At 42.0% G+C, this 13,370-nt stretch overlaps 1 protein-coding gene across 9 annotated transcripts in view; it reads right to left on the bottom strand.

Moving 5' to 3' along the window:
- The window catches only part of SLC9A8 (solute carrier family 9 member A8), a 70,415-nt gene that overhangs the window by 37,117 nt on the left and 19,928 nt on the right, over positions 1-13,370 (bottom strand). For all 9 annotated transcript variants that reach the window (XR_007129863.1, XR_007129862.1, XM_047743839.1 and 6 more), the window contains 2 exons: positions 10,317-10,375; positions 5,376-5,459 (listed from right to left, as the gene is read on the bottom strand). Coding sequence is in view for 7 of the 9 variants with exons in the window: in XM_047743834.1 (XP_047599790.1) it covers positions 5,376-5,459; positions 10,317-10,375 (143 nt within the window). In the remaining 2 variants the exon portion in view is untranslated. The remainder of the gene's footprint in view (positions 1-5,375; positions 5,460-10,316; positions 10,376-13,370) is intronic.

The raw sequence follows: 13,370 nt of genomic DNA, 5'->3' as shown, positions 1-13,370 counted from the left end.
GTGACAGGGCCGAAATCTTACGTTCATTTACAGAACTGTTTGATGTCTATCCTTCCCACTAAGCTATATGCTCATCAGGGGGTGGGGGACAGATTCATGATGACGGGGACACACACACACACACACACACACACACACACACACAATGACCCCGTCTGCTTTTATATAACAGTTGCTGGCGGGGCGCCTGGGTGGCTCAGTGGTTAAGCCGCTGCCTTCGGCTCAGGTCATGATCTCGGGGTCCTGGGATCGAGCCCCACATCGGGCTCTCTGCTCTGCGGGGAGCCTGCTTCCTCCTCTCTCTCTGCCTGCCTCTCTGCCTGCTTGTGATCTCTCTCTCTCTGTCAAATAAATAAATAAAATCTTTAAAAAAAAAAAAAAACAAACAGTTGCTGGCATAATGCCCATCAGATGGGAGATGCCCAATGAATAGGTACTAAAGGAATTAATCGTGTTTCATGTCTGATCAAAGTCCAAAGATTACATAATTATAATTTTTTATTTAATTAAAAAAAGAACATAATTTCCTTTAAAGACTTTAAGCAATCTCTATACCCAATGTGGGGTTCGAACTCATAACCCGACATCAAGAGTCACATGCTGCACTGACCGAGCCAGCAGGTACCCCAAAAAAGGTGCATTATTATAAAGAATGTCAAGATAATAGGTTATATGATCAGAAAATTCAGTTTGCTGTACAGGACTTCCAAATAATTTTATTTTACTCTAGGGACGCCTATGTGGCTCAACCAGTTAAGCATCTGCCTTTGGCTCAGGTCATGATCCCAGGGTCCTAGGATTGAGTCCCACGTTGAGCTTCCTGTACAGCAGGGAGCCTACTTCTCCCTCTCCCACTGCCCCCTCCCTGCTCATTCTTTCTCTCTAATAAATAAATAAAATCTTAAAAAAAAATTTCATTTTACTCTATTAGTATCTTCATCAAATATGACAGATGAAATATAATTCTACCTATACTTTACAGCATTTAAGAGAAAATATTTGAGTCCTAGTACTATGGTAATATCTTTCAAGTTTCCATAAAATTTTTTAAAAAGCTATTTATTAGACTCCTGTGGGCTCCACTTAGGAACAATACCAAGGACCCCTGACACTTGACTATGGGCATAGACATGGAATTCCATCCTTCTGCTTAACTAATAAACCACAGACAAGAGGAAGTGCTATTTTATTCTACACGTATTTTTTATTTTTAAGATTTTATTTGTTTATTTGACAGAGAGAGAGATCACAAGTAGGCAGAGAGGCAGGCAGAGAGAGAGGGGGAAGCAGGCTCCCTGCTCAGCAGAGAGCCCGATGCGGGGTATACATATTTTTTAAAGTTTATTTATTTTTAGTAATCTCTATACCCAACACAGGGCTCAAACTCATGAACCTGAGAACAAGAGTCGCATGCTCTACTGACAGCCAGATATCCCTGGAACCGATATCTTATCTTATTAAAGATTTATTTATTTATTTGAGAGAGAGAGAGAGGGCGGGCATGCACAAGCAGGGGGAGGGGCAGAGGGAGAGGGAGAGAGACTTAAACAGACTCTGCACTAAGCATGAAGCCAGACACGGGGCTCGAACTCATGACCCCAAGATCATGACCCAAGCCAAAACCAAGAGTCAGATGCTCTTTCCACTGAGCTGGTCAGGAGCCATAGGAAGTGCTATTTTTTATTTTTTTAAGATTATTTATTTGACAGAGAGAGTGAGAGAGATAGCGAGAGAGGCAACCACAAGCAGGGAGAGTAGGAGAGGAAGAAGCAGGCTTCCTGCTCCTTGGGCAGACCAGCACAGGGCTCGATCCCAGAACTCTGGGATCATGACTTGAGCCGAAGTCAGACGCTTAATGACGGAGACACCCAGGCGCCCCAGAAAGTGCTATTTTTAAAAAAGGTGTGTCCTCAGCTCAACACTGGCGGCCCCAACAAGCCCATCTCCTTTAGGAGGCTACTTTGCTTCATTCATACAGTCTGATTTGGCCTCCCATAATCTGACATTCAATTACTTTGCTTGGTGTATCAATCTTTCACACACAAAGAACTTCAAAATAACACAGGACAAACACAATGACTTGGTTTTTTCTAAACTAAAGGCTTTCATCTCTGAGCTTTTCTTTGTAAGGAGCTGATTTATTTTGTTGTTAAAAACAGATTAAATTAAGTCTTGATCTGTGTATAGGAAGCTAATGCTGATATAATTTATGGAGTTGGTTAATATTAATCCGAATGGGGCACCTGGGTAGCTCGGTGGGTTAAAGCCTCTACCTTCGGCTCAGGTCATGATCCCAGGGTCCTGGGATCGAGCCCCGCATCGGGCTCTCTGCTCAAGCAGGGAGCCTGCTTCCCCCGCTCCCTTTCTGCCTGCCTCTCTGCCTACTTGTGATCTCTGTCAAGTAAATAAATAAAATATTAAAAAAAAATTAATCCGAATGTTGAAAATTTACCCCAATTCAAGTAACCACATTCAAGAACTTCCCTTTGTTACACAAAGTAAATTTATCTGTTTCTCTTTGACATAACTAATGGACTACTCTTTATATTATATCAATAATTTCAAAGAACCAACAGTTGCCTATCTAATGCATATTAACTGGTGGTAATCTTACTGAAATTTTTATTCCAAGTCCAAATTTATATCAGAAATACAGCAATATTAAAGACATTCAAGTTGACTTCCTATCTTCTTTAGGGAGGATAAGAAGTGGACAGAAGTCTCTGCATTCACATTTCTAACTCACATTAGTCCCTTTCACATAAATTGTCCCATTTTCTGCTGGAAAGCCATCCTTAAACATACGTTTTTCTAAGAAACTATTATTTTCCTCAAATTTTGGAACAAGTTTCTCTCTTCCCTCCAAAAAACTAGAAAATAAAATTTTTATATGCTCTAATGCAATAACCAAAGTGTCATTTTTTAAAAAAGATTTATTTGACGGAGAGAGACACAGTGAGAGAGGGAATACAAGCAGGGGGAGTGGGAGAGGGAGAAGCAGGCTTCCTGCTGAGCAGTGAGCCTGATGAGGGGCTCGATCCCAGGACCCTGGGATCATGACCTGAGCTGAAGGCAGATGCTTAGCGACGGAGCCACCCAGGTGCCCCCAAAGTGTCATTTTTTTTTTTTTAGATTTTATTTATTTATTTGTCAGAGAGAGAGAGAGCGAGCGAGCACAGGCAGACAGAGTGGCAGGCAGAGGCAGAGGGAGAAGCAGGCTCCCCACAGAACAAGGAGCCCGATGCGGGACTCGATCCCAGGACGCTGGGATCATGACCTGAGCTGAAGGCAGCTGCCTAACCAACTGAGCCACCCAGGCGTCCCCAAAGTGTCATATTTTTAAATAAAAACCAAATCAATCTCCTCAGCATTGTTCTAAAATATTTCCTCAATCTGTTTATAATTTAATATTTGTTTATAAAATGAAAGAGCTAGACATTGACTTTTAATTCCTTCTTGCTTGTTTCTTTTTAAATTATCTGAGGTCAGAAACCATAAGAGACTCGTAATCTCACAAAACAAACTGAGGGTTGCTCGGGAGGAGGGGCTTGGAGAGGATGGTTGGGTTACGGACATTGGGGAGGGTATGTGCTATGGTGAGTGCTGTGAAATGTGTAAGCCTGACGATTCACAGACCTGTACCCTGGAGCAAATAACATATTATATATTAATAAAAATAATAAAAAATTATCTGAGGTCAGTAATAATTTATAAGATCTGGGATTTTTTTTAAATATTAAACTTCCTTTTCACTTTTTCTTTGAATAGAGCCACAATAAAATAACAGCTTAAAAAAAATCTGGGCCAAACATTTTAGAATATTTATGCTTTAGTATCCTGGTGGAAAATTAAAGATTTAACTAGTATGTTTTAACCAAAACTCTTATGACAAATTTAACTCTCAAGTTTAATAAGCTATTAAAAACAACACTGCATGCTGGGCACTGGGTGTTGGGCAGAGAGCCAGATGGGGCGCCTGGGTGGCTCAGTGGGTTAAGCCTCTGCCTTCAGCTCGGGTCATGGTCTCAGGGTCCTAGGATCGAGCCCCGAATTGGGCTCTCTGCTCAGCAGGGAGCCTGCTTCCCCCCTCTCCCTCTGCCTGCCTCTCTGCCTACTTGTGATCTCTCTCTCTCTGTCAAATAAATAAATAAAAATCTTAAAAACAACAACAACAACACTGGTCACATTAATAATAGATCATGTTAGTAACAAGAAGCACCACCAATTATTTACTGTGGTGGGTGATGCTTTACAAACATCCTTTCATCTACTGCAAACCTTCAAACAACCAACCAATTTTCAGGTTTTTTGTTTTGTTTTAAATCTTGACTTTACCCAAAAGACACCTGTAGGGGGCAGCACAGGATTAGACCTACATCTCTCTGAAAGTCCAGGCTCTTTCCTCTCTCTGAGGCTAAGCCAAACTTTCCAACCTTCACAGTTTCTAATCACATTCACAAAATAACTGATTATTACTAATATTTTAAGTTGAATCACCTTTTTATTTTATTTTTTAAAGGTTATTTATTTGAGAAAGAGACAGACACACAGCAGAAGCACGGGGAGAAGCAGAGGGAGAGGGAGAAGGAGACCCCCCGCTGAGCTGGGAGGCCGACATGGGGCTCAATCCCAGGACCTAGAGATCATGACCTGAGCTAACAGTCAACCATCTGAGCCACCCAGGTGCTCCACCTCTTTATTTGAAAACTTAAATACACTTAAAGAAAACTCACAGACAAGAAAAAGACATCCCCAACCCCTTTGCCCCCAACACACACACATATATATACAAACTGGCTTGAAAGTTAGAAGCTCCCGCCCAGGCAGAAAGCGTTCCACTGGAAACTGGAGGTCAGAGACCAGACATGCTGGGGCAAAGCAGGGAAATGGGCAGGGGCTGCTGAGGCCGCTCTCCAGGCTGAGGAGCCATGAATAGGCCGGGTAACTGTGGGACTAGGTAATGGGCCAGAAGGACCTGGATGACTAGGGAGCAAGGATGAGGCTCCACTCTGGTAAGCAGAAGCTGGGCCAGGGAGAGGGCAGGAAGAAAGGGAGACCGGGGGTGAGGGGCTATCAGCTGGGAGCTGAGGCCCAGGGCAAGACACTGAGAGGGGACCCACTGAAGGAGGGAGAAGCCTAAGGAAGGAGAGAGGCCCGACATAGTGAGCTGAGAGAATCGAAAGGCCTGAGGCACATGTCCCTGCTGTTCCGGGACGGTCTGTGCTCCTACATATGTCAGTCTGTGTCCCACCAGAGGAATCAATGGATCGTCTGTCCGTACACTGCGAGGTCAACACCCAAGCTTTTCAGGAGGCCGCCTTACTAACACGGGCAGCCAGCTAGACCAAAAGCACCGACGCAAGCCTGAGTCTTACCTTGTGTAACGAATATCCTGACTCAAATATAATAGGAGGAAGCAAGAGGAGGAAAAACATATTTGGACGAAACATTTCTTCTTCCTGTAAATATAAAATGGGTATTTTTCAGAAGGATGGAATCTATGTAGTTAAGAAATAAAACCACCAGTGAAGAGCCAAAGTAATTGTCCTCTTAAGCCCAGTGGAAACACCCAATGTTTAAAAGATTACCTGATTATAAAACCAAGCGGAAGAAGAAACCAAAAAACACAATAAAACCTGCATTAAAAAATGTAGGACAAGTGATTTGAAAAGGTGACCAGCATATGAACTGCTTCCAAACACACAGTATATGCTCTTCATTCTTGTTTTTTGTTTTTTTTTTAGTATTTTTATAGAAAGGGATGGGGGAGGGGTAGAGGGAGAGGGAGAAAGAGAATCTTAAGCAGGCTCCACACCCAGCACAGAGCCCAACTGTGTGGGCCTTAATCTCAGGATCCGAGATGAAATCAAGAGTTGGACGACTAACCGACTAAGCGCCCAGGGGCCCCTGATTTTCATTCTTTACTAAGGAAAGAAAGTTAATTTTAATACAGAAGACATTTCAATTAAAACAGAACACTTCCAAAAATAAGTCCACAAATTGAAATTCTCCGGGAAAACGGTAACAGTAAGCCCTAAAAAAATCCACTTGGAGGAAGAGTAGACGCTATCCATGTTTAAAACAGCCCTGCCTTTTCTCTGCCTGTCACAGACAACTGTGCCATTTTCCTAAATCTGGGACTATGATGAAACAGTCTCCATCTGATGCCCTTGTGACTTGGGACATGGTACCAAGCAGGCCCCTTGCCATGCTTTCAGATTCAAGTATTAAGTACCATTAGGAAAGGTATTTCTAGAATATAGCCGTCTTTGGAGGGGTAACATAATAATTTCATTTTCTATATAGTATCTCTAATTGCTGGTGTATTGGAGGGAAAATTCATATTGGTCCTCAAGTTCAAAATGACATGTAATACAAAACCTACTTCACAGTGCAAAATTCGACCCTTTCTCATATGAAAGTTTTCATGTCTTGTCTGTCACGTCTTATCTGTCTTGACTGATCAAAAGAATGGCTAAATGTATTCTTATAAATGTACAGCTGTTACCATAAAGACTAAAATAACATTCGAAGGCTCAAAATAGAAAGCAAATGACTTCTGAAAATGCCTTATTAAGTCTTAAAATAACTGCCCGTGCAACAAGGATCATGACTCAGACCGGGACCATGTGAAAAGCAATGGGCCGATCTCTGTTTTGTGGGACAACCTATTCTCATGACCTGTCTAGTAGGGGTGCTGTATAGATTCTTTTGGAGTTTCAGAAACTAACCCCCAGCCCCGCCCCAAGGAAGAAGAGAACCTCCCTGCAGTGGGTTGCCCGGTGTCCTCCAGGCTTAATTCACGTCCACCTGAACCCCAGGTGTGACCTTCTTTGAAAATAGAGTCTTTGCAGATGTAATTAAGGGAAGAATCCAGATGAGATCATACTAAGTTAGGGTGGGCCCTAACCCAATGACAGTGTCCTTACAAGAGACAGGAAAGGACACACACAGAGGAGGAGGACATGTGAGGACAGAGAAGAGAAAGGGGTTACACTGCCCCAGCCAAGCAATGCTTGGGACCACCAGAAGCAGTAAAGGCCAATGACGGATTCTCCTCAAATCCCCTGGACTTGCTCCCCAGAGGAAACACGGCCCTGCCAACACCTTGATTTCAGATTTCTGGCCTCTAGAACTATGGAAGAATAATTAATCTCTGTGGTCTTAAGCCCCCCAGTTTGGGTAATTTGCTGCAGCAGCCACAGGAAATGCATGTCCCACCTTCTAGTGAGTACCTAGAGTTACAGAAAGATCCTAGGTTCTTTTCGGCAACATCATCCCCAAAATGGTATTAGATGATTTTAGATGTTACTTGAGCAGTGTATGTCACATGCCACTGACCTCCCAGGTTGAAAAAGTCAGCCCCTTTTGATTCAAAGACACTGCAGGTTGGTGTTAGGACATGGAAAGCCTCTCTCCAAATGTGCTTGATCTTGTTTTTCAACAGAACAAGCCTGACCTCAGAGGCTTCAGGAGGCCTCTGTACTACTCTGTTTTTATCACATTTATTTATAAAAACAGTATTGGTTTCCTACAGTATTATAACCCATTATTATAATGTCTCCTTTAAAATAAACATCTACAGTAAACCAGGGTTAACAGCAGCATTGTCTACAATAGCCAAAGGGTAGAAACACCCTTATGGTCCATTAACAGATGAGGGGATAAACAAAGTGTGGTATATACCTACAAAAGAGTATTATTCAGCCACAAAAAGGAAGGAAATTCGGATACATGCTACAAAATGAATGAACCTTAAAAACATCACGCTGAGTAAAATAAACCAGACACAAAAGGACAAATGTTGTATGATTCTAGTTACATAAAGTGGAATCATAAAATAGGTAAATTCATAAAGACAGAAAGTAGAATAGGGGGTGACTAAAAAAATAGAAAATACCGGAAAAAAAAACAAAAAACAAAACAGAAAGTAGAACAGACTGTGGGGAGGAGGACTGGGAAGTTGTTTACTAGGTAGTTTCTATCTGGGATGATAAAACAGTTCTGGAAATAATGTGATGACTGTACAACATTGTGCATGTATTTAGCCACTGAAATGTACACCTAAAAATAGCTAAAACAATACATTTTATGTGATGTATGTTTTATAACAAAAGCCTTAAAAAAAAAACTGCAACAAAAAATAAATATACATAAGGGCGTCTGGGTGGCTTAGTGGGTTAAAGCCTCTGCCTTTGGCTCAGGTCATGATTCCAGGGTCCTGGGATCAAGCCCTGCATCTGGCTCTCTGCTCAGCAGGGAACCTGCTTCCTCCTCTCTCTCTGAGTGCCTCTCTGCCTACTTGTGATCTCTGTCAAATACATAAATAAAATCTTTAAAATAAATAAATAAATAAATAAACAAACATTAAAAAACAAAGTTGCTTCAAGAAAGAAATATTTAAGTATTTGATAATACAGGCGGAAGGCAAGCCCAGAAGGACAGTCTGGCAGCAGAACCACACAGAGAGAACACCAGACTCCTTGATTTTCTGATCTCTCCTTGCTTCCCCAGCACTGGGTTTCCACACAGGTGTCCTGCTTCCTGGTTCGGCTTTCCACAGACAACCTGTTCCTCTGGGAAGCCTGGCCCAACTATCCCGGCCTAGACACCTCCCCCTTCTCTGAGCTCGAGCCCAGATGGCCTGGAGAGCTCTCTGGCCGCTTAATTACATTCACCGCCCAGCTCTGCTTCACTGGCCTGTACCATTAAATATACTACTATTATTTAACTTGGAAAGTAACGTCCACTGAAAAATAAATTCAACAAAACTGAAGCATACAAAACTCAACGTGGAGGACAACCTCCCCTCTCCTCCCCCTGACCCCACTGCTCAGAACAGGGGTCACCAAACTCAGGCTCCCCAGGCCACACAGAGTTCCCCCAGAGGAGAAGCTGCTGGATCTCTGCGGGGCGACATTGGGGCCTGATGTTCAGAGAGTTTCTGCTTCTTTAAGGGAAGCTAGAAGTTCAGGTTTTTATGTGACATCTCCAGCATTTTATATAGATTGATAATATTTTAAAATAAACCCATTTTTTAATTCTTTAAAATCAGTTCCAATTTTGAGCAATTAATTTTAAGTCAAACCAGATGTGTTAGCAGGCTGGATCTACACATCAGTCTGTAGGCAGGAGCAGAGAAAGGGTGACAACCTGTGTCCCCTGTCCTCCAACTAGCCTTGACTGTGAGGGTGGTGAAATTCAACCAGTTGTAGTAGCGCACAGAGATCATTCACAGTGTGCGCCAGTGGGGCCCGCCCAGGCCCTTCCCTAGCCGAGGGGAACTCTATCATAGGAGGAGCTCAATGTGTATTTTGCGTTTCCACTCAATACATACAATATTTCCTGAGTACTAATTATAACAGTTCAAATTGTGTTGTACGTCAGACTACGTGGCTTGTTTTGCAAGTTTTACACTCTATAGTTTCATAGGTAAATTAATCCTAGCACCTAGGAGCTGAATCAAAACAAGTGGGGTTTGAATGTGCTAGATTTTAGTGACAAAATATTCTTTAATATTTTGAGATGAACCTTATTGCCCCCACACAATCAATTTTGTTACACACTTTTTAAATCTCTGTATTCAATATGGATGTACAAATTTAAGTTGAAATTTGAGTTTCAATTAGTCCTTATGCCACAAGATGATGCTCATGTGTGGACTACTGTGTGAACTCGAGGGTACGAACGCCCACACACTGAGGTCAGCATGGTACGGTGGAGAGAATACAGCACAGGGCCAGCGCACCCGGCCTTAAGGCTCAACTCGGCCACTTTCTAGCTCGGTGATGTTGGACATGTCTCAAGCTCTCTGTGGTCACTTTCTTCATCTGTAAAAACAGTGATGATAGTATGTGGTCAGTCTACATCACGTGGTACCTCATGTGGTTGTCATGAGGACATAAGCTATGCTGTAGAAAGCATTCTGTAAGCTCCACGGTGCCGGACAAATCCGCTTTATCTTCAGCTGTCATCAAGAACCACTGACTGATGCTTAATGCTAATTAGAGACGTCCCCCCAGATAGCAGCAGGTTATTCTAAGATTATACACATGCAAATAAATAACAAAAACACGACGCCCAGTGCTCCCCGGTTAACTTGAAGCAGTGTGAGACTTATGCTTTTTCAAAAAAGTTAGATGTAAAGCTCTCAACCCTAAACCAGCAGAATGTTAAAAAATTAGTGGGACAATATAAACTTCACTCATAGTCAAGTAATGATAAGCCGCCATAACTAACCATCAGTGCTCTAAAATGAAGAACAATCAATAAAAATTGTAAGTTATGTTCAAAAATCAATAGTTGGGCAAACGTACCTTCCAATTTGCCAATTTTTTGAACTCTATAATTTTTATAACTGCTCCCATGAGAATACCTAGAAGAGAAAATATAAAGTTGAACATAATCTGAGATATGAGGAAGATTACTGTTTATTTATTTATTTATTTATTTACTTTTAAAGATTTTATTTATTTACCCGACAGATAGAAATCACAAGTAGGCAGAGAGGCAGGCAGAGAGAGAGGAGGAAGCAGGCTCCCCGCGGAGCAGAGAGCCCCATATGGGGCTCGATCCCAGAACCCTGGGACCATGACCCGAGCTGAAGGCAGAGGCTTTAACCCACTGAGCCACCCAGGCGCCCCAAGATTACTGTTTATTATTCCAGAGAAACTATTATGTCTTTATATAGCTTCTATGGATTTCTGCAAGTTTTATGTCTGAAAACCTAAGAATGGAAATCAGTGTGGAGTTCTGAGTCGCATATCAGGCAACACGCTATAATGAAGTTCAACAACAGTGGGGCGGGGGGCGGGGGGGGGAACAAAAGCTTGACAAAACAAGGATAGTCTGCTGGGCACAGAAGACTTAACACCTGTCAGTTTTGCTACATCCACCCATCGTCAGTGCGAGAAGACAGAAAGCTCAGGTGCTAAGTTTGCCCCATACTGCATCATCCCACTGTTTAAAAAAAAAGAATCCAAGATCACTTTCTTGGATTCAGATGGCAGCTCTATGGGGAGTATTCAGTTAGAGATAAGACCTCAATGCTAAAAATAACTTAAAGTAAAAATTCTGTGATGTTTAAAAAAAAAAAAAAATTCTGTGAAATTCCTGGAACAAAACAGACCATCTAAGTTCAGGCATGTTTCCTTAAGACTGACAGGCTCATTACTCTCTCGTAAAGAACCTACCCAAAATAATTCTCAAAGAAGCATCACGGAGACAGTTTATGATGGCTCTGTTATTCCCAAGATAAATGATTTTTAACCCGGTTGACTCATCAGGATCACCATGGGAGCTTTTTATAAAATAAAGACACCAGAGCAGCCCTCCAGACCTACGGAATCACAATCTCTGGTAGGGGTGATGCAAAGCAAGCCTATAGACCAGGGTCCTAGATGCTTAAAGACAAAGACTTCCGACCCCTACAGAGGAAGGAGCTTCTCTCCTTATCAACAAAGGAGAGCCAGAAAGCCGATGAAACACACTTTATTGGCTGGTGCGAGGACACAATACTAGAAGTAGAACGGAGAAGTTTATCAGGAAAAGTGCTCCAACACTCACTGCTGTGGGGGAGGGGGTTTCAGGTGAAGAGAGTGGGTAAGTTTAACTTTATAAAGCTCTATGCCATTTGAATTGTTTTATATTAGTAAAACAATTATAAAATTACTTTGAAAAAGAGAACAAGACAAAATAGATCTGGGCTGTAAAGGGCGTCAATGAACCTATTTTTGGAACAGAAGTTGTCTATTGCCACATGGCATGAAAGCACTGATTCTAAACTCTTCAGACACGGCCCCCCAGTTGCTTCCTTTTTCTTATAGTTTCAAATGGTGTATACATTTTAAGGACTTTTTAATACAATTTTTTATTTTTATTTTTTTTTTTAAATTTTTAAGATTTATTTATTTATTTATCTGACAGACATAGGTCACACGTAGGCAGAAAGGCAGGCAGAGAGAGAGAGGTGGGGAAGCAGGCTTCCCACCGAGCGGAGCTCTATTCTAGCACCCTGAGATCATGACCTGAGCCAAAGGCAGAGGCTTAACCCATTGAGCCACCCAGGCGCCCCAATACAATTTTTTATTAACCAAATACTTCATGAATACTTTGCAAAATGTCATAAATAAGGCAAAAATCCCTTTTGATGAGATCCTACTCCCACCTTAGCTCTTTCTCTTCCTGCCCCCAGATGACCAACTGTCTTGAAGTTTGGGAAATATTTTACCAGATCACTCTCTATCCTCTTACAAGTTCATATTTAACCACACAGTCCTGAGTGTGTGTATTTATATAAAATTTACAGTACTATAATCCATCCTTCTACTACTTGCTATTTTGCTCAGTGTTAAAATGTTGGAAGACGCACTCAGGGATTACTACATATAGATCTGCCTCATTCCTTTGAACAGCTCCACAGCACAGCAAAAAAATGCCACACATTGAACAGATATTTCTCCAAAGAAGATATACAAATGGCCAACAAGCACATGCAAAGATGCTTAACATCATTAGGGGAATGCAAATCAAAACCACAATGAGAGAGCTCTTCACACCCCCCTCGGATGGCTAAAATAAAAAGAAAGGAAAGCAAGTGCTGGCCAGGGTACAGAGAAACAGGAGCTCTCATTCATACTTTGCTGGTGGGAAGGTAAAATGGTGCGGTTGCTGCGAGAAAACAGTTTGGCAGTTCCTGAAAAAGTAAAACAGTGTTACCACAGGATCCAGCAACTCCACCCAAGGGCACAGAAAACAAATGCTCGTAACAGAAATTTGTACATGGATGTTCATTAGCAGCCTTGTTCACAGTGGTCCAAAGGCGGGAGCAATGCAAAAGGTCATCGACTGATGAATGGAGAAACAATGTATGTTCACACGACAGAATATTATCTGGCAATTAAAACGGGACACTGACCTACACTACAGCGTGGATGAATCTTGAAAATGTGCTAAGTGAATGGAGCCAGGAACAAAGGACATACATTTTGTGGTCCATTTGTACGAAACATGCAGAAAGGGCAAGTCTACAGAGAGAGAAATGGTTGCCTTGGACTGGGGAGGAGGGGTTTGGGGGTGATTCCCCTAAAGGGAAAGGGGGTCCTTTTTGGGGTGATGAAAATTTTCTAAAATCGATTGTTATGATAGCTGTACAACTCTGTGAGTGTGCTAAAACCCACTGAACAGTACATTTAAAATGGATAACTTGTATCATATGTGAATTATATCTCAATAAATCTGTTATTTTTTTAAAAAGGCCTCAGACTTTTTTATACAAAATGTATGGAATAGGCAGGTCTACAGAGACGGGAAGTAGGTTGGTGGTTGCCAAGGGAAGGGGGAAGGAGAGAAATGGGGAGTGACTGCTAATA

The sequence above is a fragment of the Lutra lutra genome, chromosome 9 (genome assembly GCF_902655055.1).
Source record: "Lutra lutra chromosome 9, mLutLut1.2, whole genome shotgun sequence".
In the NCBI taxonomy this organism is placed as follows: domain Eukaryota; kingdom Metazoa; phylum Chordata; class Mammalia; order Carnivora; family Mustelidae; genus Lutra; species Lutra lutra.
Note: the sequence above shows the minus strand (reverse complement) of the source record. Positions and strands in the feature narration are given on the sequence as shown.